General features: G+C 28.7%; 1 protein-coding gene across 1 annotated transcript in view; it reads right to left on the bottom strand.

Moving 5' to 3' along the window:
* Window positions 1–26,795, bottom strand: part of LOC123301221 — a 251,801-nt gene that overhangs the window by 95,344 nt on the left and 129,662 nt on the right. Inside the window, exon 4 of the mRNA XM_044883956.1 lies at window positions 2,395–2,547. Coding sequence (XP_044739891.1) covers window positions 2,395–2,547 — 153 coding nt within the window. The remainder of the gene's footprint in view (window positions 1–2,394; window positions 2,548–26,795) is intronic.

The following is a 26,795-nucleotide window of genomic DNA, read 5'->3' as shown; positions in this document are numbered from 1 at the left end:
AACAATTAATACATCAGATTCAATTATGATTTCCATGGTAATAAAATGAATTTATTAAAGTCGAAAATTCATTTAAATACCACGGAAATCATATATGAATCTTATCTATTTATCGTTCATAAATAATGGCAGACTGACCAGCCCTGTTCTAACGTTGAACTGACTGACTGTTATAACTGTTATCTATATGTATTATACAAGCTGTATAACAAATTTCAGCTTTAATAAATTTATTTAAATACCACGGAAATCATAAATGAATCTGATGTATTAATTTTTTATAAATAAGGGCTGACTGACCTACCCTGTTCTAACACCTAACTGACTGACAATCATAACTGTTATTTATATGCAATACAATCTGTATAACAATTTTCAGCTTTAGTAAATTCAATTAAGTACCACGTAAAACTGCACCGTTTCGATAGCATATATCTGACACCTGTTCTATCGTTCGCTTAACTGACCGCAGTATGTGTGTGTACTCAATCCTCAAATGATCAGATTTAGTAAATTCAAAGAATTTTTTTTGGTCTGGCTCTTCCATTATTATAGTCTACAGTACAGAGGGGATTATGGCTTCGTGAATAACATTCTTACGAAACTTCGTGAGTCGCTTCATTTCAGTGTAACCTACAATGTTTACATTTACGAAAACTTTGGAAATTGGGACGTTTTCAATGTGGAAAATGGAAAACATGTCAATTAGACGACCTATTGAAAAATATCAACAACCATTTGCTTTTTTCTTGAATGCAAGATAAATGAATATAATAATTCAGCCGTTTGGCGTGACCTCTACTCCCAACATCTCGGAATAACAAGGGTATGAAAATTTATCTACAACCGGCTAATTTTACATAAATGTTTTATAAATATTAGTAAAATTGAATGCTCATACTGACCTACAAATTTGAACGTTGTAGCGGCTGTATGTATTATTATGAACATTCTCGTTTTTTTTTTAAATAAACCGTAGAATGCAATAAAATGTGGCCGACAACATAATTGGGTCATATAAGAAAAATGATTGATACAAATTTTTATTTCACGACAAATAAATTGCTTATAACAAGAAGATGAAAATTTATAAATAACCGGCTAATTTTAACTCAAATGTTAATTGAATATTAGTTAAATAAAGTGCTCATACTGGCCTTCATATTTCATGAACCGTGTTCCCAGACCTATGTCTTAAACATGTCAATTTAATTTTTCATTATGAATACTTGTAGGCCACGTAAGGTACATGAAATTTGAGCTATTTTATGGCCAAAAAGTGTAGTCGTCTACAAGGAAAATATAAGGAAAAGGAATGTGATTATTAAGAACTGCCAAAATTCTGGTGAGAGGAAAAAGCAAATAGTGGCACACCCAGATGCCTTTCATGTATTTACGGGGATACTTCTATTCATAAAATATCCTTTGAAACCAAGTATCTCAAGTTACTCAGCCCAGTTCTTTTAGAAAAAATACGGTCCCAATATAGTATTTTACATTGAAACAACGGGTGTTTTATAAAAAGATTGTCTTAACATTAATGCCCAAATACTTCTTCCTGAATCAGCCTGTACATTTTTATATATTAAAGTAGAAATAACAAAATATCTTGTCTACTTTTGACTTCGACGATATTAGATCATTTAATTTAACGAACAAGGAAATTATAATCTTCGATATAAATGTATGTATTTGTGTGCGTGTGTGTATGTGTAAGTAATTCTAATTATTCTCAAATTTGTCGTGTAGATTTGAGTCTTAATGTGATTTCACTTTTTGATTAATGTATGTCATTATGTGATGGTATTATTATATTAAAAAGATTCCGTTAAATATTCTATTCTCTTATTAATATTAAAAGCATTAATTTCTACTTATGTTTGATATAAGTTATTGTGACACAGTTATATTACAGTAGAACCAAGTTTATTTGCCGAATTTTACTGAAGCATTGTTAATACAGTAACCTTATCGTTTGAAAGTTCGGGGTAGTTTGCATCAAATTCGGTAGTTTCGATTTTTTGCAGCCTTGTTTATGATGTTGGTCTAATAAATAATAATTTGTGACCTCAAGCGCTGAACGCAACTTTGTCAAAAATCGAAAAAACCGTGAATATTCTGAATTTTGACGATTATAACCCTTAAAGACTAGTTTCAACTCATCTCGGAATCTACAAGTTTCATCTTTTTAGCTTTTCTTTCCATTAAAGTTATGTACAACGCTATCGTTTTTTAACTTTTCTTTCCTTATATTTTTGTGTATTTTAAAAACTCTCTGTACATTACTCTAACAAATTGCACAAAAAAAAAAAAAAAAAAATGCAAAAATTATTTTTGACCACAAAAAGAATATTAAAAATGTAAATATATAAATGGGGGTTGTTTTCTTCTCACCTTCAGATAAACAGCTGTACTCGTAACCGATGGCATTGCATTTGATGTTGGACGTAATACTAATGCATAATGACCAGCTAAACCAAATAGTTCACACCGTAGTACAACGACACGTCGTCCAGGGAAACCACGTACTTGTTCTGAATATAAAATCTGTAAAACATAGAAATTTGTTGTTTTGATTATTATTATAGAGACCAATGTTTTTAAAATAAAATTTGTATATTATAATATGGTTTAGAATATGTGTGAGATAATGATTTTATGTTGTAAGATTTCTACTGTTTTCAGTAATATCATTTAATCACATTCATTTAATCGAAATACTTGTTTATTCATTCTTCTAATTCATTTAATCAAAATGTTTTTGACTGTGGTCGGATTTTAATGAAAAGACAATTACCAATAGCCTTTAATATTACTTTGTTATACTAAAAAGTAGAGAATAATTACTTCTATGACTCAATCATATAGAACAAAAAGTCGTTCTACTCAAGCTTTTACAAATAGTCATGATTAATTCATAGAAATAACTGTTTTCTAATTTTTAGTAAAATACAAATTTGTTTTTTAAAATTTTTTTTTATTTATGTAGATTAAATATATGGTGAGAGCGATGTTTCATTTCATTAGTCCTTTATTTAATATAAAAATAAAAAAGCTTTTAACAAAAAAAAACCGACTTCAAACAAAAACAAACTATTCCAAAACAAATAAATGTGCACTAAAAAGTAAAAAAATGCTGTAGTTACAATTCTTGTTATTTTTGAAGCCGGTGTCAGCTAAGGCAACAACTGTGGTAGAACAGTTTGCTACATTAACTTAGCTAACACCGACTCCAAAAATAACAATAATTCTTACTTCATTATTGTTTTACTTTTTAGTGCATATTTATTTGTAACTACTTTGACACTAAAAAAAGAATAATCGAAATCGGTTCGCGTGATATTGAGTTATTCGTCCATTTGTCGCGCACATACTTAATGCAAGCTTAAGACTTATATCGTTTTCTCATGGATGCCATTGATAAAATTGGACCAAATTGAAATGGGACTACACAGGAAGCATCAGATTTCAAATAAAAAAAAATAATAATCAAAATTGGTTCACTCAGCCGAAAGTTCTGATGCAAAAAACATAAAAAAATACAGTCGAATTGAGAACATTCTCCTTTTTTGAAGGCGGTTTAAAATTAGTCCAGTTTTCAAGGATCAGTATCATTCGATCATATTTTCACTCACAATTATAAAAACTATTTACTAAATATGAAATTATGACCCAAGTATTATTATGCATATTTCGAGTTTGTATATAGTTATTATGTTGGTACACGTGTTTTGTAAATAATAGTTCTGCTATACATATATAGATAGGGTGAGGCTTCTTTTGTTCGTTTTAAACCCTCCAAACCAATAAGAGAGGTGTAATAAGTCTGTCTGATACGTGTCTATCTGTGGCATCGTAGCTCCTAAACAAATTTTAATTTGAACCAATTTTGATTTTTGCTTTGTTTGAAAGGTAATTTAATGGAGAAAAAACCGAAAGAATTATCGGGGTTTTTTAAAATTTTGTAAAATTTCTTGTTTTTACAATGTATATTAAATGCAAATGCAACAAATGTTTTCTATTGATTAATATTTGATTTTCAAGGGAAAACTTTCGACTTTGTGACAATTTTAAAACTTTTAATACTTATTAAGGGAAAGAGCATAATAAAATTACCATGTAAATTTTAAGACGATTTACAGTCTTTAATTCGAGATAAATTTAATTCAAGTTCAAATAAGTAACATGGAGACCATAGAAGTAGTGTTTTCAACAAAACTTTTAATTCTAGAAAAAAAATCTAAGATTTTTTCAAAAACTAATTCAACATTGAGGTTCTTTGTTCTGAGTTTTAAAAAAAAATTATTGGCCGTTTAATTACTGAGATATAATTACATAAAGTTGATGAATTTTATTGTTGAACAGAAACGACTATAGTTAGAGTATAGATGGTTGAAGAGAGAAGAGAGACTTTCGCCGCATTGTACATTAGAATTAAAAGTAACGTACTAGTGCAAATCTATGTGTAGGTTAGCTATGCATGCTTATTGCAAGTATAGTCCAAAACATTTTTAACCTCCGAACTAAAAAAAGGGGTATTATAAGTATCACCGCTATGTGTGTGTGTCTGTCTGTCTGTCCGTATTTCTATCTGTCTGTGGCATCGTAGCGCCTAAGTGAATGAACCGATTTTGAGTTTTTTTGTTTCATTTGAAAGTTTATTTAACGGAGAGTGTTCTTCGTTACGTTTCAAATGCAGGTATAGCAAAAACTAAAAAATGGGCAATGATCCTCAAAATCGGTTCAGTTTGGAAAAGGCTTTAAGGAAAGAGGAAATTTAATTGAGTATTTTTAGATATGGTTCAAGTGCGAGCTAAGGGTTCCTTACCCGAAAAATTCGTCGAGGGCTTTTTAAATTTTGTAAGTGTTACTTGTTACGTTTATTATACTGAGTCAACAGCTTTTACAATGGAATAATTATTTATTAAAATAACTGTCTCAAGGATATGTGGTAGCAAATTTTAACAACCCAATTTTCAGTATATTTTTAATCAATTGAGTTTCACTTAGTCACTTTAATTGCGTCCTTCAAAGCCTTACTTGTCTATGAATGATCAGTTTTCAATATTTTGATAAATCAATCTTTGTTTCTGTAAATATTGAACATTTGAATACTTTCAATAAAAATTTTTCAATATTTTCAACATTATTCAAACGTATATCAATCCACTCGAAAATATAAAGTTAAAAAAAGTACCAAAATATGCCACACCCTGTACATGCACGTGCAGGTATTATACTCATTTGTTTTGTGGTTTAACAGGGTATGTATACATAGAATAGAGCTTTTGTTTTTATACTTCAATAGTTTGTGTTTTGTAGGTGAAATACATTTTATGAAATTATGATTATTATTGTTAGCATGGAGTCTCATTTTTGAAATTTTGTGTTATCCATATACTTTGGGCTATTGTTTGTATAATACATGGTGTTTGCTAAATAAATTTAGTACAAGAGTAAAAGTATTGGAGAAAATACAAAAAAACAAAAAATAATTGAGCAATTCAATGTTGATTACTGTTCATAGTTGCCAGACCAAACAATAAAAATTTCAAGCTAAAAGTAATTATTCTGTTTTTAACCTTATCTTAGTCACTGAGCCACCTTATTAACCCCCGAACTAAAAGAAGGGGTGGTATTAGTTTGACCGCCATGTGTGAGTGCCTGTCTGTCCGACTGTCTGTGGCATCGTAGCGTCAAAACGGATGAACCGATTATGTTTTTTTTTGTTTTGTTATAAAGGTAATTTTTGGAACGTGTTCTTAGCTATGTTTCAAGTGCGAATTTAGGGTTTCGTACCCGCAAAAACTATAAATTGGCAGTGATCTTCCAACTCGGCTCAGTTTGTGAAAGGCTTTACGGAAAAAGGCAATTTAATGGAGAGTTCTCTAAGATATGTTTCAAATGCGACTTTAGGGTTCGGTACCCGAAAAATTTGTCGAGGTTTTTTTAAAATTTTGAAAAATTTCATTTGTTTTAGTAAAGTAGCATTCATTGTTTTTAAAAATTTCTATAAAGGTTGTTAGTCTGCCTACGTAAGGAAAGCATTAAAGCATGGAAAAATGGATCCGCAAGTCCCTCACTATAAATATTCTTTGGGATCCATTAAATATTCTTTGGGCAACATTATAATCTGAATTTTTTTTATTCCATTTATTTTTCTGTTAATCTGACTGCGTCATGTAACATAAACTTGTTAGTTGTTTTTTCGCTATTTAAAAATGTTGCCTTTCATAATTTTTGGAGCAGGCAATTCGTCCAATTCTGTATCTTTCGATTTTTGATATGAGTGTACATTAATTATTGATAATGAACAACTTTGTCAGAGTGAAACCATTTGCCTCAAAGATATTTGGATTATTTCAATTTGAGAAGTTTGTATTTCTTATGCATTGAGACATATTGTTTTTGAATATAAAAAAATCAGTTTTGTGTTTATCCAAATTAATACAAGTATATTTTCTGGATCTACCTTATACTTTTCTTTTTTAATATGTTAGAAAATTTTATAGATATAAACACCTATAAAACCAGTTAATAGTTTTGAATATTTAGACACGCAAACCAAATAATATAATCATTTTTATATTAATAAACGTAAAATCATGTAAACCTTTATAATACCTTTTATAATACTTTTCTGGGTTTCCATTCTTATCCCCTTGATATTTATTTCTAAATATGAAGTATTATTACAGCTTTAAAATCATTACGACTAATGTATTTATAGTGTATGATTCACACTGAACTTTTCCATAGGCGTAGACAGAAGCAATAGCAGTTTTATTTTCAACAAGTTAACAAATTGGTCAGATTCTGATCTAACAATTTTTTGAATGCCATTAAAAACATTTCTTGCCTTCTCCGATAATTTTCATTCATGGTAACTTCCAAATATAAGTTTTTTATACCATGTATATGTTACATGGTATCTGATATATTATAATTTATGTATATTCTAATTAACAATATTTTGAAAATTTTTCAAACAAAAGCCGTCTCAAATTAAAAAAATTGTAATGTGAACCATATATGTATATATATATATATATATATATATATATATATATATATATATATATATATATATATATATATATATATATATATATATATATATATATATATATATATATATATACGGTGTTCTGTTATTGACTGCAGATCGTGGGCTTACAGAATAAGCTCATAAAGACGATGGAAAAAGTAATTTACCAATTTTGGATCTGAGCCCTAATTCGGGCGCTACAGGTATGACAAAAATTGATAAATTTGTTCATTCACTGAATATCATTCGATAACCAGCAGCCAATGATAATCGGTAGATATTAGGATCTATCATTTAATAATATTCAACTTAAGAAGGGATTTCAACTGATTTCATTCGATTATATTACGTCGGTACGTCCTGGTATTGACATCGTGTATATGAATTACTACCCCATATTTGGCTAGGCGTAAAACTTAAAAGCTTAAAAGGTTTTCTAAAGGATTCTAAAATTTATGAGTGTGAGATGCCTCGGCCCATTATTTGGATTAGGCACTCAAAATCAGGAATTTTTTTGTGTAGACTGCAAATGACAAAAAAAGATGGGATGACCTTTTACCTTTCAATATAAAATGATCAAAATATGGAATAAAATAACTATTTTCAATAAAATATACCGCACTGTAAATGTATATATTTTTTGAATTTAATGTATATATTTTCCTTAACCGTTATAATAATTATAGTGATTTTCATAAAACACCGGAAATGATTCTTCGTTCTTCGTTCTACTTTTTATTTTGTTTTTGCAAAATATTGAAGAAAACTACAGGAAAATATAAAATACGTAGTTTTTCAACATAATATCTAGAGATTCAAAGTAAATAAATATTATATTAATGAACTATATATTTTAACGATTTTATATGTTTACTTATGTCTAATTTAAATTTAAATAGAATTTAACATTTTTTTCTTGTACCAAAACGGTAACAGGAAATTTTGAAGTAAATGACAATGTTATTATGAAACACTGTTTCAAATATTTCTAAATTTCCTAGTTCTTTGTTCATTTTGGTTTAAATTCTTCGAATTAAAATTTCGTTTATTGAGTAGGCAATCTAAAAAACAACGTATATTTTAAGGACAATCTTATAAGGATGGTCCTTAAGATTTTTATTCCAGGTTTTAAATTACGAATGAATTCGTAATCTTATACTCTTGATTGGAGATTTAACGGCAAGTTTCTTGGGTAGAAATTCTACCGAGATTTCACCCTGCATCTACAATTTTGGCCGATATGTCAGCAACTATTGTCCCTTTCATCAAACGACCCCAATTTTTTTTTTATCAGGCAAAAATTACTCAAGAAAATTTTTTTTCATCCAAATCGGAAACTAAAATTTTTTAATTAAACGAATATTTTAAGTCCTATTTTTAAAAATCGAGACGATCACAAAAAAATGTTGTTTGAGAGTTTCATAAAACTTGTTATATAGGGCGATTTGAATCCAACAAAATTAAAAAACTGGGTTCATATAACGATTAAGAGAATACTTATTAAGATTTCACCAAGAATCCTTTATTTCGGAGTGAATTTGAAGATATTTCGCAAAACATTCATCCAGTACTTTGTTTTAATTGCCCAAAATAATCATAAGAGTCTCAAATGGTTTATTTAACAATTGAACAAGTCTCTGAGGCATTGACTGACGGAATAGCACGGAATATCATTTCCCGTAGACAATTTAACTCGATATCTCAGAAATAATTCTTCCAGTATAATCCGATTTTTTGTAATTTCTAGCTAAAAATCACTCTAGAAAATTATTGTATTCAAATAGATGGTAAAATTATTTTTTCGTTTTCTAAAATGTTTAAAAGGAGTACATATATGAATTAATTAAGAAAACTACAACGTTAATTCGATGAAACTCTAATAATTGGATAATTTTGGCCAAAAAATATGAAAATATTCATTTAACAAACGAAATACAATCCATTTTTTCTGATATACTCAAGCAATAATGACTATTTTACATTTAAAAAGTTGAAAACTGTACATATATTTTACCTGTGTAAAACAATTTCTCCCCCAATTTCGAGTGTTATGGAAGGAGGACAAGTGAGGGCAAGGGAGATGAAGACTATAACGTCGTGGTCTTTACCAGCCTTTACTTTTAAATCCGTGCATAAACTACACGAGCCGCAACTAAAATATATTTTTATAGCTGCCCAATTTTGAATGGGTAACAAAATTATGACTAAGCTCAAAGATGACTCGGTTCATGTAAAAAGCAAACATAAAGTTATTCATGCAAGAATATATACTTATTTCATATAAGGCGCTAAAACCAAAACTGTAAATTTTATATGTCAGTTTTTTTTCTTTATCCAAAGCAAAATAGTAATATTTCATGAGGTATCCACAAATCAAATTAACGACTTGATTATAAAACCAAAGCTTTGTGGTTGAAAATTTTAAATACATAAAAAAGTTGAATGAATCTAATTAAATGACAGTAGGAAAAACGGGAAATTAATTTTAATCCTTGCATAATATATCAACCAACACAACAAAAGTTAGATAAGATATAATTTTATGAACATCATGCTTTTTGTTACCAATTATTATATAGTTGGGTTTTGGTTGGCAACAAAACTACTTCTACACTAAACAGTGTTGTTTGTTGGCTAACACGAAACATTGTGTTATTATTGAAATAACAAGAAAATAATTTACATAAAATGAAAATTTAAAACATTATTATTAACTTACAAGGAGGAATAATCATGTTTCTATTTTTATTGAATGTCCGACGATGTTGGTATTTTAATAAAGTGTACCTCAATCTTGTATAAAAGTAAAGTAATTTAAGATATTACTCATTAATCATATTACGCCGAAATGTTTACATGAAAGCATCAAGGTGAATCTAAAGATAATAATGTTTGACTTTTGAGTACAAGCAACCAAAACATAAAAGAAAGCTGTTTTAAAGCTGTAATACAGAAGTGTTTTAAGACTCATGTGAAATTGTGATTTTTGCTTGAATAGCATGTTGCTTGAGCTCAAAAACTTAAGGTGATTGTAAACCTACAGAATTGTAAAAAAATTTTGGTTTATTGGTATATACAAATAAACCAAATGGATGCTTTGTAGTGAAGTTATGAGTTATTTTTGGTTTTATAATACCATGCAACTATATAAAATATTGTGTGCAAGAGATGCTTATATATTTGATAATATAGATATCGCTCTTTAATCATTAATACTGTAACAAGTCGTCTATTTTCATTAAATGTTGGATTAAATTAAAAGTTTGTTGTTATTTCATCGGCAACCTTATATTTTTTGGGTATTAATATAACTACAAGAATGTCATGAAATATTTTAGATAGTTTTTTATCACATTCTCTAGATTTTTTGATACAGAAATATCCAATTGAAAAGGAAAACGTATATGAATAATCATTTTTCAGCCAAGTTTGAACGATAAAATAATAATAAAAAGCTCGGTGATCTAGGAACTTTTTGTGATGTTTGGAAACTCTGTTAATCAAAAAATGTATTTATAAAGTTATAATTCCCTTGTATTATCCAATCTTAGCATAACCCCTTAATTAAATCTTAGGACAATATAGGACTGGATACTTATAATAAGAATGTAAAAAATTGAAAATATTTAATAAATACACACCAGAGGAGCCATTCGATGGTATGTCACCGGAATCATTTTTCCAAAATTCTTGGAACAATTTTTCCAATACTGAGAGAATTATGGATCTATAACTATTTTTTTTTTCGTTCCAAAATTAAATACCATTATCAAAGAAGCGCTCTCATTCTCATAAAGAACAATATTAATGAATAAGGACGGCTCAAGAAAATACTATTGATATTTTCAACGAGTTTTTATTCGTTTCCTAATGTAATATCGTTTGTTAGAACGTATTTATGTAATTAAAAATAATAATTTTTAACACTTTGTTGTTGGATTTTTTATTTTTTTTTATCTTAATTAAATTGTCTAGTAACTATAATTAGTTTTTTGTTGAAAATAATAAATGTGCAAGTTTTATCTTCAACAAACGACAGTTTATCTTTTAGATAATTAATTCAAAGGTAATTCACCCATTAACAATTTCTCAAAATTAATAACGGAAAGCTTCTCTCAAAATATTTGTTTGAATTCTTCAACTCCGACGGTTTTAACAAAAATCAAAAGCAGAGAGGCCTGCAATCTGATTGGCTCTAAATAAAAAGTTAAATATTAGATCGTAAGCTGATAGTAGACCATGGTTTTTCCTTTTCTCGTTTCTTCCTTGGAGGAGATTGAAAATGCATTAATTTTTCCTGAAATAATGGAAAATTTCCTAGTAGTCAGTAGTAGAAAATATACGATAGTTCGTTGTCCAATTTTTAAAATAAGAATTTATTGTGTCTGCCATGATTACAGATGGAGTTTTATTATAGAAATCGGGGACTTAAGGAAGGATCTACTTTTCTAGGCAATCACGACAATTTTGAAGAAATATTTTCATAAGCTCTGGAAATGATCAAGCAAAATTTAGGATCCAAAAAAGTGGAAAACTGATATATTCCACAGCTCCTTTCAAGGTAGAAGCGAAAAACAACTAACCAAATCGATTACTATTTTACAGACTAAAAAATGTGAATTTTTTCACTTTAACAAACAAATTTTTTGTTTGATAGATGAAACATTCATAAAAACTGCTTTCACTTGTTTTTCTAAAATCATCTCAAAAGTGAATATTTGAATTTTCCAAGCTATAAATTAGAAACGACTACTAAAAACAAAACCAATTTTAGACAGGAAACATGGAAAAATATTATTTTTATAACTAGAAAAACATATCATTTTCCAGTTTATATACCAACCGAAACTAGTTTATTTAGTCGAAAAAAAAAATTACTTAAAAAAACAACTACATATACACATCAAGCTAAGAGTATGCATTACCATACAGATGGTAGGTAGGTAGTTAGGTAGGTAGGGCCATGACGTAACATACTTTTTTGCATTGTAAAATACATTTAAAAATATTTTCTGTGAACGCCATATTACCTCCGTCTTTATAAATGAAACATTTGCATATTTACTTAAAATCAAACCATACAATTTGTATTCCACTCATATACATCGATTATTAGACGCATTACGTTTGTCAAAGAAAATCAGTTAGGTATAGTAGCGGAGCTTAATGAAATGGATAAAGAAACAAAATCAAATGAATAGATGTTTTGTTTCGATCAATTGCAAATGATGGTGGCTGCTAAATTCCTTAGAAATAGAAAAAACAAATATTAAATAACTAGCTTGATACCAGCCCGTTTCACTGAGTTTAAAAGTAAAAACCACCGCTTTGATCATCTTACTTATTCCTCTTCCATGACACTCGAAAAAAAATTTTTACACAGCTAATATATTTCCAAAATTTTCAATTTTTTTAAGTGTAAATTAGTCATAATTCTTTGAGTATATCATAAAAGAAGGCCATGAATTGTTTGACATTTACTATTATAAATTTTTACAGATATCTTTTATTTATGGTTTAAAATGATGATCATAGATGGAACAGTAAAATGTCAGAATTAATTTAATTTTAAAAATATATCTTTATAAATTATATCCCATGTGTTATTCTGATGAATGAGCTATATTGTTGTACGGTTTCATTCAAAGCCATTCGCTAGCCTTTCCGTGAAAGCGTAACAAACAAATATTTTTTTTTTCACATTTATAATATATAGGGAAAGGAATGAAATAAGTCTTTGTTAAAATTATTAGATGGTTCGAAAGTTTTTTTATATTAAAAATGTATAGGATTATTTTCAGTGATCAATGCATCGTTTGGAGAAAACGGCTGTCCTCACACTATTAATGGTCGTGGTGAAATTTAACAAAATTATGCAGTTGAAATAATTTTTATCAAAATATCATTTTTCGTAAATGTAATATTGCAAAATAAGGTTTTGCTGACATTATCACCATAGAATTTTTGATGAATACACATTTACAAAAACTACAGAAAATTTTATTAAGTATCGCAGGTAATACCTACTTCCAAATCTAACAAGGTGCAAATACTAAAACGAGTATTACAATACATAAAATCCAACATGAAATAGAAATTATTGACATTTTTACGATATAGCTCAAACCATTGCTTTTTTCAAAATGTTACACCATTTAAAACCAATTTTGCTATTTACTTACTTTATAATTATTGAGAAAATTCTCAAAAACACGCAAATCTTTTCGTCTCTTAAAACACTGAATATAATACTTTAGTACATTCACTCGAAAAAAAATAATGTTCGCAAAGACTTTCTGCTTGTTTTAAAAACAAATCAAAGCCAGTAAGGGCAGCCAAGCAGCCAAATTGGCAAACAAATATCCCTTGATATTTGCATCAAAAGACATGAACACGTAAATATTTGGTAAGAATTTGAGTTTTTATCTATATATAGATGTAGCAAACATAGCAAGTATATTTCTTTGTATTTATGGATGAATGTTAAACAAGGAAAAATATGTATAAAACAAAATATCTACAAAAGTACTTAAAAAGAAAGTTTTCAAGCGTAAATATGTAAGAAAAATATGGTGTACAAGTTTTTATTTTTTTTCTATTTTTTGTATATGAAAATGTATTATGTAACACAAGGTAGTAGTTTTTGTAGAAGAGTTTTCTCAGTTGTTCAGACGACTAGAAAACACTATGTGATATGACTGACTACCTATTTACAAAACTAGTTTAAGTGTAAGTATATGTGAAAAAGGTTGACGTAAAAATATTTAAAGTTGGATAAATGGGTATTTGGAGAGTAACAATTGGTTTTGGTATATTTTGTATGTATGGTGTGAAAAATATTTGGGTTTTACTAAGGATGGTCATTCACTATAAGCATTGTAGATTGTAGAATGCAATTTTAGTTGTGTTTATTTCTTTTTCTGCGAAAAAGTATAAGAGAGTAAATTTAAGTACCTTGTATAATTCAGTTTTTCTCGGTATATATTGCTATTTACATGACAACATTCCCATTGAATGGACGGTATTATATCATAATGCAGGTTGGTTAAAAAGAGTAGTAATCAAAGTGGATTTGTTGGTAAACAAAAAAAAATTAATTTCGAAAAAAAAACTACTTTTCTGGTTGCCTATTTATCATTATTGAATCATTGCATATCGTTTTAAACATTTTACTCAACGTTAATCATTGGTTATTAGTACATCAGTTCTTGAACCATTTTTCAGTTTTAAATATTACGTTAAGTTTTGAGGAGATTTAAGTTCCAAATAAGCAAGTACCTTGAATCTAAGAATATAATGCACCATTGATATATGGTTATGTAGGCGCTTAATTTTCCCATTATTTTGTTTATGGGTTACCCTACCTTTATAGGTTACAATTTCCTTATAGGTACCCGAAATTTGAATAAGAAACTAAAATTCCTAGCGCAGAAGCTGCGTTAGCTAAGCTAAAAATTTCAAAATTTCGCATTTTGTGTATCCCCCCACCACTTTTTTGATACCAAATTTTATTCAAATCGGACTTCAATTGCCACCGCTAAAGAGTTTATATATATATAATTTTTAAAAATTCCACCATCAGTACAAAATCAATAGTTCCATTTGCTTCGGCAATTCGCTAAAAGAAGACAATCGGAGAAGTGAAAGTCAGTGCGAGAAACATGCAGGGTTTTGAATGTTTCCATCACATAACCGCCTTAACGCTGTATACTAGAGTGAACTCTAAGTATTACATCTTGAACGCCTACAGATACAACCAATGGCATTGATGCTAGGTACTTAATGGTTTCTTTCGTGGTACATTATGATATTCTACAACGGAACAAACTGCATGTACCATATTTAGAAAAAAAATCAAGAACAGTGTTTTAAACAGAAACTTTTTGATATTTTGTGATATTTTGAAAAACAGCTTTTAGAAAACACAAAAATGTAAATTTTAATTCTAGACACTTTCCCTACAATATCGACAAATTTTTTTAAACTGACGAAAGATTATATTTGCCGGAACATTGGCAAAATTCATCAGACCATAAATATAATATGTATATTAAAATCAGTAATCAATCCTATATGAAGGATTATAAGATAAACACTTTATATACTATTTAAGGTAGTTGTCGTGGTACATGGTATATATGGTATATATGGTATATATAAATATTATGGAATATGCGCGCTGTAAAAGTATACGAACTTGTAGCTAAGTTATCCATGTATTCAATAGTTTCGGAGACGTTACACATACAATTTCATGTGTACGTATACAACAACAAGCCAAACACTCTTCTGTTTCTCTCTGTCTGATTCGCTACTATGTATACTTGCTTATAAATTGTAGAACTATAAACCATTTTTTAAAAATAACTAGACGGTCAAAAATTTTAATTTTAATTTTTTTTTTTTTTTAGAATCGAAATAAATCAATTAATTGACAGTTAGTTTGTTTTTTATAAATTAATAACTGGTGCGAAAGTATAAAGAGTGTATGCATACATGTTTAATATCGAACTTTTAATTAAATTTATCTCGGATTCTAGACGATCAATCAGATTCGAATTTTAAGGGTAATTGTGTGATCATGTCTTTAGTAAGTACACAAAAATTTAGAATTTTCTGACGCTACTCAAATATCGCGACAACAGCCTTATAATACTCAGACTATACCAACTTGCATATTCGTTAAAAGATGACGGATTTGAAGGAGTGTTTAAGAAGGAGAATGAAATCTTAACAAAACATAATGCTAAAATGTTTGATGCATACATAAATGAGTTCATTTTAAACATAAATTGTATGATGTATATAGTACATACGGATGGCTATGTATGTATACATAATATACATAATATGTTCTTGTTTCTCTATCAAAAATAACTATAATGACTTGGCACACAATAATAAGTCTAGAACATAAGCGTAATTATAAAGAAGCAAGCACACGAAACCCTAGATCAACAAATTCAATTCCTGTGGGAAATAGGAAAACCGCTGTTTCATAGTTTTAGGAATTTTCTCTGCTATAGGATCGAAAAACATGTTAACGTGATTTATGTTGGTAGTGTCTTTTAGATAATACAATGAATAAGCCAGAAAAAGTGTCGAAGGTAGAAAAGTGGAGAAACACCACTGATTTTAATGACTTTTTCGAACGAATTATAGGACCCCAAAGAATATTCAGCCAACTTAACCTAGGGGAATATGTAGCTCAAATTTTTTTGAAATGCTTATTTTGGCTTGAAATTGTCACTTTGAAGGGAATTTAGTTCGCTGATTACGAATGCGATGTCAGATAACATGTTATCGTCTAAACTGTTATCCAGGAGATATTTTTTATCTTTGATTACGAATCTGGATCAGATTAACGGATTCTGTATACGTATTCCGAAAACCATGCCATTTTTCGCCAAGAAGTTCACTTTTTTGACATAAAAATTGCAAATTAAATATTTTTCGTTCAATCTGTGCTCTAAGAGGTATTTTTGGTGGCTGATTACGATTTCGATGACAGATTACACGATTTCTCTCATGCATTCCAAAAAAACGTTAATATTGGTCAAGAATTTCATTTTTTTGGCACAAAAATGCTAAACTAAGTATTTATAACCAAACTGTTTTCGAAGGGATATTGTTGTTCGCTGATTACGAATCATAGAATCAAAAATAACTCATTGAGCAGAATTCGTTAATCTGACAACAGATTCGTAATCAGCGACCAAAAATATATCCAAGATAACATTTTGCACGTAAAGACAATTTGAAGCTAAATAAGTTAGCTGAATATTACTTGAGTTCCTATAAATACGTTTATTAAAATCGGTGCTCTATCCCAACTTTTCCTATGCATTCTGGCTTATTAGTTGTACTAAGTGGTGTCAATTTACACACAGCCTTTCCCTTCAATTTGCCATTTGTTGAAGAAAATCAGTAGTTTTTGAAATGTTTTTATTTTTCCCAGACTATTTGGTATTTTTTCGGGTCAAATTTACTGGGACCATGATAAATTTATATCGACAGTATGAGTAGTGTAAATACTAAAATAAAAATACAGATTTATGTACAAAATATTTTGTCAAACCTGAATTTGTATGTCTCTTCTTTCTGAATAATTCAAACATGGTAGATATTACAATCATAAAGTAGTCATGATTTGGTTTGTTAACTAAATGTTTTAAAACTGAAACCTTTTAAAAATAGGTTTACTTTTACTCAAGTCATCGAAAATAAAAGTATTATCTTCACAATTATTTACTGCTTCTTACTTAAAAAATCAAATTTTTTTGTAATAGAATTATGTATATTGTTCAAGGTAATTGGAAAATCGACCCGGCAAAAATAGATCCAAAAAAAAAAAAATAGATCCTAAAAAAACGGAGAATTTTATAGACCCGGAGTATTGTTGTAATAATAAGTGGGTTGGTTTGAGTTTGTCGACCATAGTCCGAGTTGGTTGGGTTCTGAAGTTTGTAGCTCTTGCGTTCAAAAATGGAACATTATTCCGGAAATTTTTTTCGGTCTATTATTTCCTAAATTCGTTGGTCGATACGGTCTTTCGGCCTTTAAAGATTTTTACACAGCGAAATTAATTTCTTTAAAAATATAACATGTCGCTTTTTCTGCATTGATAAGAAAAATTAATATTTTTTTAATCCGTTGAAATTAATGTTTCTCCATTCATTATTATTAAATCTTAAAATTCATCTTCGTTCAAGTGAATAGAATTGTTATGCTTTTATAATTAATTTTCATAAAATATCGATTTTTTAACGTTAAATTGGCATTATTTTAACATCGACTAATAACTTTATTCTGAATAGATTAAAAATTGGAACAGTATTGGGATGTATTATAATTTGTAATTTGGTTTATTGTTTAAAATTATTAAATATCTTATTGGTCCTAGCCACACTAAAAGAAGTATTATCTCTGGTTGCAATTCTGTGTCATAGTTATAAAATTAGAATATCCCTAGGTAGGTAAATATTGAAATACCTTAAAGTCCAAAATCACAAGCAAGTGCAGGAAATGGACGTATTTAAATGTAACTTTTTTGATAATGATCCGATTTTGATTAAACACGGTCCATTTTGTTCGTAATTGCATTTGAAAAAGTCCCAAAAATAAGTTTGTGCACATTTTTTTCGGGAATTAGATTATTATGCCCCCGAGTTCACGAAAAAAAATCATTCTGCAGGCTTTTGGAATAACTGAATTCGAATCTGGCCATAAAAAAATGTTTATATTACCCTGCAAAAATTTGAACTTAACAATAAATTTTGAATTAAATGAACGATTAATAAACGGGTTCGATAGCTAAGATGACATTTTTTGGACTTTAACTAACATTTGAGACAAAAAAAAACGGGAAAGGAAAACTTTTTTTGGAAGTGTCTATTGAATGTAATAAAAAAAATCAACGGTATATGTTTTTAAAAATCCTAACACATTTTCAAGCTTTTATTTCCATTATCCATTGATGGCGTACAATGTTTAAAAAACTATATATAAGACCTTTTTTCTATGTTCATTCACTTCATTTGCATAAAAAAAAGATTACAATAAAAAAGAAAGTATTTAATGAATATACCCGCATTTAAAATAAAATTACGCATAAAATCATTTTATTAATGTTATAAGTAATTAGAGGTACAATTAATACGTGACTCCTTTTTTTTACTGAATAATAAATTTTGAGCGAATTTCATGAAGAAAAATTAGCTATTAGCTTTGAATTGTTTGACGGATACTGCAAAAATTTCTTCAGTTATTCATCAATCCTACCAGATGGACTTCGAAAAATTACCCTTATATCTTTATTTAAATTTTATTTTTATAATAAGCTATGTTATAGATGACAAAGTTTCTTCAACCTTTCGCTAAATAAAAAAAAGGACTTTTTCTCTACTTTGTCTATTAGTTAAAATAAAAACACAAAGGACAAAAAAGCCAAAGGTGTCATGGGCACCTGGAACTATGAAACTATGTTCTTTTCTCTATAAATTATGTATTTTTAACTAAATGAATAAATCTAAATATCAATTAATATCTAACTGTTGTTAACTCAATAAAATTTTAAAACTTTAAAATTTTAAACTCAATAAAATTTGATTGTCGTGTTTAAGTTTCGACCTGATAACCTTCCTTAAAAGGAGCGATCACTGGAACCACAAGATCACGACCTCGTTGAATATTAACATTTCAAGGTAATCAACTGCCTAGTTTCCATTCGCCAAACGCGCGGTAAAGACCTTAGTTCCAAAATAATAGTATCAAGCTTTCAATGATTTCCAAAATATTTATAAATACTTAAAACAGATTTTTCAATTTTTTCTTAAATTTTATTTTAAGATATGGTAGAAATTCACTTAGATAACGCAGCTTGTACGTAATGAATTTTTTTTTATTAAGTTGAAAATAATAATGATTTTTTATCGTATTATTTTAGAGTGCCCAAATAACATAAGGATTATTTTAAACTCGACTATGATGGATAATATATATAAATATAAGTATGTATATTAGTTTGATAACATCAAATAAAATGAAACAATTTTGAAAGCTTTCCTCTTAAAAAAATGTTAAAAGCATTTAGATTTTATATTTTTTATGTTTATCGTTGTTCATGGTATGGTAATATAAGTCAAAAATTTTCATAAAAATTTATATTCCATTTTACTTCTTGAAATTGTTTTGTAGGCCCTAGTGAAAGAAACAATTATTGCCACTTAGAAAACAATTATAAATGAATAAACTGGGTGAATTACACTGATTTTTTTCAGTGTTGAAGAAAATTATCAGATGACAACGTTATTGTGTTGTCTCATTGATAACGAAAATAAAAAGTTGAGTAGGTATTATTCTGTTGAGCAAACGTAAATGCATTGAAAACATGCAGTTTTATGAAGTAGGGATGTTTACTAAATTTTTTTTATCACTCCAAGTGAAGAATTCTCACTGGATGGGCAGAAAAAAGAAGTCGGTTTCTAAAAATCGTAAGTAGTGTATGCAACATATGAACGATTAAAATTCATAATTAAACAAGTAAAAACAAACAATTGACTGAGTTATAATTGTTGAAATATCATGTATAGACAGTGTTGATTACAGAATCGTTTGTTTCTTCACGTCATGTAAGAAACGAGAGGCAGTCATACATACATGTCATACACACATGACTGATATTACCATATAATGCATCCAATACAATGTTCGAACAGTGATGTTTTCCAAAAAATGATTCAAACGAATGTTTTTTATTTTTTATATTTAAACTTTTGTTCTATCTCGAACGGTTTTCAAGATGGGTCCTACGGATCCAAGACTCAATTGACCTATGTTGCTCGTTTACGAACTCGACCGCACTTTTATGTCCTGAGCACGCTGTAAAAATTTCAATTGGACATCTCTTTTCGTTTTTGAGTTATCGTGTTATCAAACGGACAGACAGACTGATAGACAACCAATAATGGACTAATTAGGTGATTTTATGAACACCTAAACCAAAATATTGATCATAGTATAAATATTTTTAAGCGTTACAAACTTGGGACTAAACTTAGTATACCTTAATATATTTCATATACATGGTATAACAAAGAAAATAATTAAGTTTAGTGATGTCATTGCACGGTATTACCATAGAGATTACATTTAAAGCTTTTTTGCAAAAAGAGATGGGAAAACAATCTTTCAATGTTTCGTTTTCGTTTTTTTATCAATTTTAATTTCAGTTTCATGTTTTCTTATGGAATATTTATTAACACACGCTAAGCAGATATATATATGTCTGAAAACCATCATTCTAATTTCTATATGCTGCCTTTATTATTTTCTATGCTGCATTATATCTGTAATTGGTTGTTAATAGAATTACGAAGGGTATCGTACAATTTCTATACTGAGCGTTGGCCTTTCGATACCGAGGAATTTATTTCGTAAGGTGATTTTTAAAACTAAAATAATTTATAATTCGTAACGAAAATTATTTTTAGTCTCATAGCGAAAAATATTTTATGAATTTCGATAATTTCGACATCATTTCAGTATAAATGCACCGAACCTTGAAATTAAATTTAAATTTTTTTGTTCTAAATATTTTCAGACAATAAATTTGTAACTTCTCTGTAGCTTCTCATAGTACAAAATAATATTAGTACACAAAACCACGATGTAAGGAATTTTTTTGTTTAAATAACATTTTCCATACATTATAACTAACAGTTTGTGCCAAGTTTGTTGGTATTTTCTTTTTATGTCTAAATTGATAATATTATTTCTTCATAGTAAAGTTCAAATAAAACAACCAGTAGTATGTGTAGTCTTGAAACCTAAAACGCTATCGAAACAAAACAAAAGTTAAAAATTTTGTTTGTATTATAAGAAGATTAGAAGATGGTAAGTTTGGCTAAAAATCTATGTAGGTAAAGTTACATGTAGTTTTAATAAAACGAATAATCCGAACAAAAGTGTCGAAAGTGGAAAAGTATTTATAGGAAAATATGGCCCAAATTTTATTTGAAATGCTTAATTTGGCTTAAAATTTTCATCTAGTAGGTAGGAACCAAAAGTCGCAGCATACGAATCCGATATCAGACTACACTAATTCTGGATTTCAAAAATTATGCCATTTTTGACGCGAAATTCCACTTTTTGGCACAAAAACGGAAAACTAAGTGTTCATCATCCTAATTGTCATTTAGAAGATATTTTGATAGCTGATTACGAATCTGATGTCTCATATACGGATTCTGTCACGTATTCCGAAAACCATGTGGCATAAGATGAATTTCACTTTTTTGGTTTAAAAACGGTAAACTAAGTATTTATCGTCCAAACTTTGCTCTAAGAGGAATTTTTGGCCGCTGATTACGAATTAAGTATCCGATTTTGTCCATCTTTCGAAAATCATGCCATTTTTGGCCAAGAATTTCACGTTATTGGTAAAGAAACTGCAAATTAAGTAGAAATCATTCAAACTGCGCTCTAGGTGGTATTTTTGATTGCTGATTACGAATTCGATGTCAGATTACACAGATCCTGTCATAATATTCCAAAAATCGTGCCATTTTTAGTCAAGAATTTAATTTGTTGGGCACAAAAACGGCAAGCTTAGTGTTTATAAAAAAGGACACGATTTTCCGAAAGCATCATAGAATCCGTGTAATCGGACATCGGATTCGTAAATATAGGCTAAAATGACCTCCTAAAATTTATATTAGTCAGTTAATAGATCTCTGTTTGCATGAACAACTTTATCCAGAACCTGCTCTATATGATATTAAATACATAAATTTTACTGGAGTTTATCAAAAACTTTCGGAAATCGTAAAATAATTGATCTGGCTCCCCAAAACTTCCAAATCCTTCATGGCTTGTTCTACAATTACATTTTCACATATTAATAAAACATTTAACTAGTACAGAATATAAGCCATAGAACTAACTAAAACTAATATTCACATCTTAATATATACGACCTTGAGACCATAATAAATTTATTTATTATGATTAAAATTTCTACGATTATAATTTGTCTCCTTTTTAAATGATTGATAAAAGTAAGTTTTGTAAAAAGAAAAATTGAAGTTTTAACTGCCCGAGTGTCGAATTTATCGAATTTCAATATCTAATTTCGTGTGTTTCGACGGTTTGTTTTTGTCTATCATAAGACTTAAAAGAAAGCTACTAGTGATACAATAAAATGGTCTTAAAATTGAATTGGGTAGAAGGAAGAGATGTAGTTAGTTAGTAGTAGTTCTTTACTTACTGTCTATACATAGTATTTCAACAATTAAGTCAGTCAATTGTTGTTTTCACTTGTTTTTTTTTACCTTTGGAATACCTATATTTTTTATTTAATATTTTTTGTAATATTTTTTATTTTTGTTTGTATTAGGGCCTTATAATACTACCGCAGTATAATAAAAGAACGGAATTTTAAATAATCAAATATTACTGAAAATTTTATTTTATGTAGTCTATGATTTTCTGTGCACAACATCGAAATGTACGTTGCCAGCTCCTTTACCATTAACACAAGTCGGACATGGCAGACAAATCGCTTACCATTAACACAAGTCAGGCAGACAAATCGCAACTAAAAGGTGATTTTTCTTTATTATCTATGGTTTTTAATAATTATCCTAAAAGTAAGGAACAAAATTTGATTTGATTATGGGCTCCAGGTCAATATTATATCTTTTATCAATGTGTGTTTATTTGTGTCTGTGTCACAATGTATGCCTGTCTTTGTGTATATCTGTGGTATAAAATTGAATTGTCGTTGACAACAGTAGTTAGCGGTATAGTGTGACAGCATCTGTTCTTTGTTCAAATAAGATAATATAATAATGATAATAATAATCATATATAAACCGTACAAGAATTATATAGAATAGAAACTTCTAAGTTGACAGTTCACAAAGTATATACATATATGTTATCAACTTTTGTAGATATACAGAGTGGAAAAGATGCAGTGTATTTTTATCGAAAGAATTATGTATCCCATCTTGGAACTTATTAAGGTGATCTTATCTTAGCACTAGATACATATCAGAAAATTTAAATAATAATCATAAAGAGTTATGCTTTTTCGAAAATGGTGGTTCATACCTGTAAAAATATTCAACGGCTTAACACAGAATTCCAAATTTTAGCGACAAAAAGTCATTAGCATTACGCCATCTAAGTCAAGCTTGCTTAATGACATTCGTCAAAAATCAATTCAGCCTAATAAGGCTTTATTGTTATTTTAAGGCCTTTGTCTAAAAAACTAGCTCATTCCAGATCTACCCAGCTTGGATCAATATTTATGATAATTGAAATACACCGGAATATATATTTCACTATATTTCTTAAGCTATTTTGAAATTTGTCAAATTTTACTTGAATTTATTAAACTTATCGTTATCTAATTATATCAGACAGATCTTGACGTGGTACTTTTATTGTTAGATGTATTTGTTTTGTATGTAGGCCATCCTGTACTTACTCTAAAATATAATCTAAACTCGATTTAAAAATTCGTTTACTTACATAAATGGTTCACAAAAGGATTAAATCAGATATGGACTTTTACTCATTTTCTTTTACTTAGTAAATCTGATAACATTTATTTTAGAAAAATTTAGCAAAAGCTTTAAATTTATGAATCACATAACGAGCATATGTGTTTATGACTTCGTAATTATCTAGTTCCCTCCAAGCGCCAAATTCAAAGCATGGGTTAGTCGATATCTGTCAAATAAATTAATTTAAAGCATAAAAGAAGACACCACCTCCGCGTCTTTAATTTTACATTACAATTAAAATTACTATCTACTTTTTAGTGTAATAAAGGGATAATTTTTTAATTTTTTTAAAGTATTATTTATATTTAAATAACCAAGTACAAAAATCTTTTTTATTTCTACATCTTAACATCCAAATATGTACCATTCAGTCATAAATTTTACAAATGTTAGCTCACTTTTTTGAATTTACTTGCAGCAAGTAAAAAATATGTGCAATCGTAGAATTTCTTAGCTTTGCAGCCGGAAAATTTTTTCTTCTTTTTCACCCGACTGGCCAGTAGTGGTTATTTTTTTCGCGCGTATCTTGTATGTAACCTAACCTAACCTAAAACCCAAGTGACTTAGATAGGTGTATGAAAAAACAAAATGGCGAATTTTTGGATCGAAATACTAATACGTTAATAAAGAAAAGTTAACAAAACCTATGGAGAAGGCATCAAAATAAAAAAATTGAAAGGAGATTACAAGTAAAGTATATATTTATTATAGGTTCCAATTTTATTAGGACTAATAAATTGGCTTTAAAGTTTTAACATAAGTATAATAAGAGTATTTTTTTGTACTGGGACACTTAAAAAGCATAAAATAAAATTTAAAAAAATAATAGTAACAACCCGGCTGCGCTAAACATAATCTGAAAAGAAAGAAACAAGTCCAGTAGTTTACATAGCAACTTTAACAGCTTGCCCCATTAAAATTTAGACTGACTCCAATCTGGGTCCAGACTGTTAAAGTCGCTATGTAAACTACTGGACTTGCTTTTTTCTTTTCAAATTTTATTTAACGCGGTCGGATTATTTATTTTTTTTACTCATTAATATTTTTCTTATTTTTATAACAAGATATTCAGTCAACTCTTCCACACTGTCGGCTTTTGTCCGACCGAAAACAGAGTGGCGTGTACATAGTTTGACACATTAAATATTGATTTTTTCAAATTGATTGAATACGGACATGATATAGAAAATAAAACAAAGAATTGACTCAGTTAATTGTTGAATACTCTATCATCATAGACAGTGTTGATTACTCTATCACATTACGCATACATACATGTCACATATACATAACTAATATAACTGATATTCCCATATAATACATACTATACAATTTACGCCTAATTTGCGCCCTCCCGAGTGAACAGTGATGATTTCGAAAAAAAGTTTCAAACAAAAGATGTTTTGTTTTTTATAAAGAACAATTTTTACGTTTTTATATTTAAACTTTTGTTCTATCTCTAACGGCTTACAAGATGGGTCCTACGGAACCAAGACCCAATTGACCTATGTTGCTCATTTACGAAATCAACCTTACGTTTTACATCCTGAGTAGGCTTAAAAAATTTCGGCTTGATATCTTTTTTCGTTTTTGAGTTAACGTTTTGACAGATAGACGGACGGACGGACAATCGAAAATGGACGAATTAGGTGATTTTATGAACACCTAAACCATAATTTTTTGCGTAGCATAAATATTTTTAAGCCTGACAAACTTGGGACTAAACTTAGTATGCCTTGCATATTACATATTATGCATGGTATAAAAACTAAATTAGTGTAATTTATTTCACTGTTTGATTCATGAGCTGTATTATACGATAGTATTTGAAATGAAGTTTATAAACAATATATTTAAACTTTTTACAACTTAAAATTGTGAATGAAGCCACGGGTGCCGCTCAAAACTACATGAAGACGCAGAATATAACTAATAATATAATACACATTAAGAGTATAAAACGAACATATTGTTAAATGCACTTAGAAGATCAAATTGGATTTGAACACAGTAATATAGTTTAGATTAGACAAATAATATATCTGAATATTATATTAATATTACTAACACAAGTTTAATTTTAAAGGAAGGTGTAGTACCAGAAAAAATGTCCTTAAACGAATTGATTAAAATATCACAATGAAAATTGTCTTTGTTTATAGCATTGTTATTCGACAAAATTGCTTAAGAATTAACAGAGAATTCAAATATTAAAGAACTTTTTGAGAATTCAAATATATTAAAGAACTGTCGAAAAAAACATGTCATACATACTTGAGGGTAAAATGATCCCTCAGGGTAAAATGATTCCTCGTTGGTTTAACTGAGTCATTAAAGCCATCTAGTATTTTTGTCGTAAATGGCTTCCGCATGATCAAATTAATCGTTCAACGAAGACTTACGGCGATGAATAAGCTTATTTGTGTTTTATACCAAAAATGTTCATTGTTAACCACCGAACTAAAAAAAAGAGTGTTTTAAGATTGACCGCTATGTATGTTCGTCTGTTCTGATCATGCTTCCAAACTACTTAAGTGTCATACAAAACTACTTATTAGAGGTATCGTTAGATCTTGATCGCCCGCTGGTTATAGGCTATGTGGCGTCACCTTAAATTGAAAACGGCGCCCTCTAAAGGACATAAAGAATTTGCGTTGTGTATGGTTAATAAAACA

This window comes from Chrysoperla carnea, chromosome 5, assembly GCF_905475395.1.
Source record: "Chrysoperla carnea chromosome 5, inChrCarn1.1, whole genome shotgun sequence".
Classification (NCBI taxonomy): domain Eukaryota; kingdom Metazoa; phylum Arthropoda; class Insecta; order Neuroptera; family Chrysopidae; genus Chrysoperla; species Chrysoperla carnea.
Note: the sequence above shows the minus strand (reverse complement) of the source record. Positions and strands in the feature narration are given on the sequence as shown.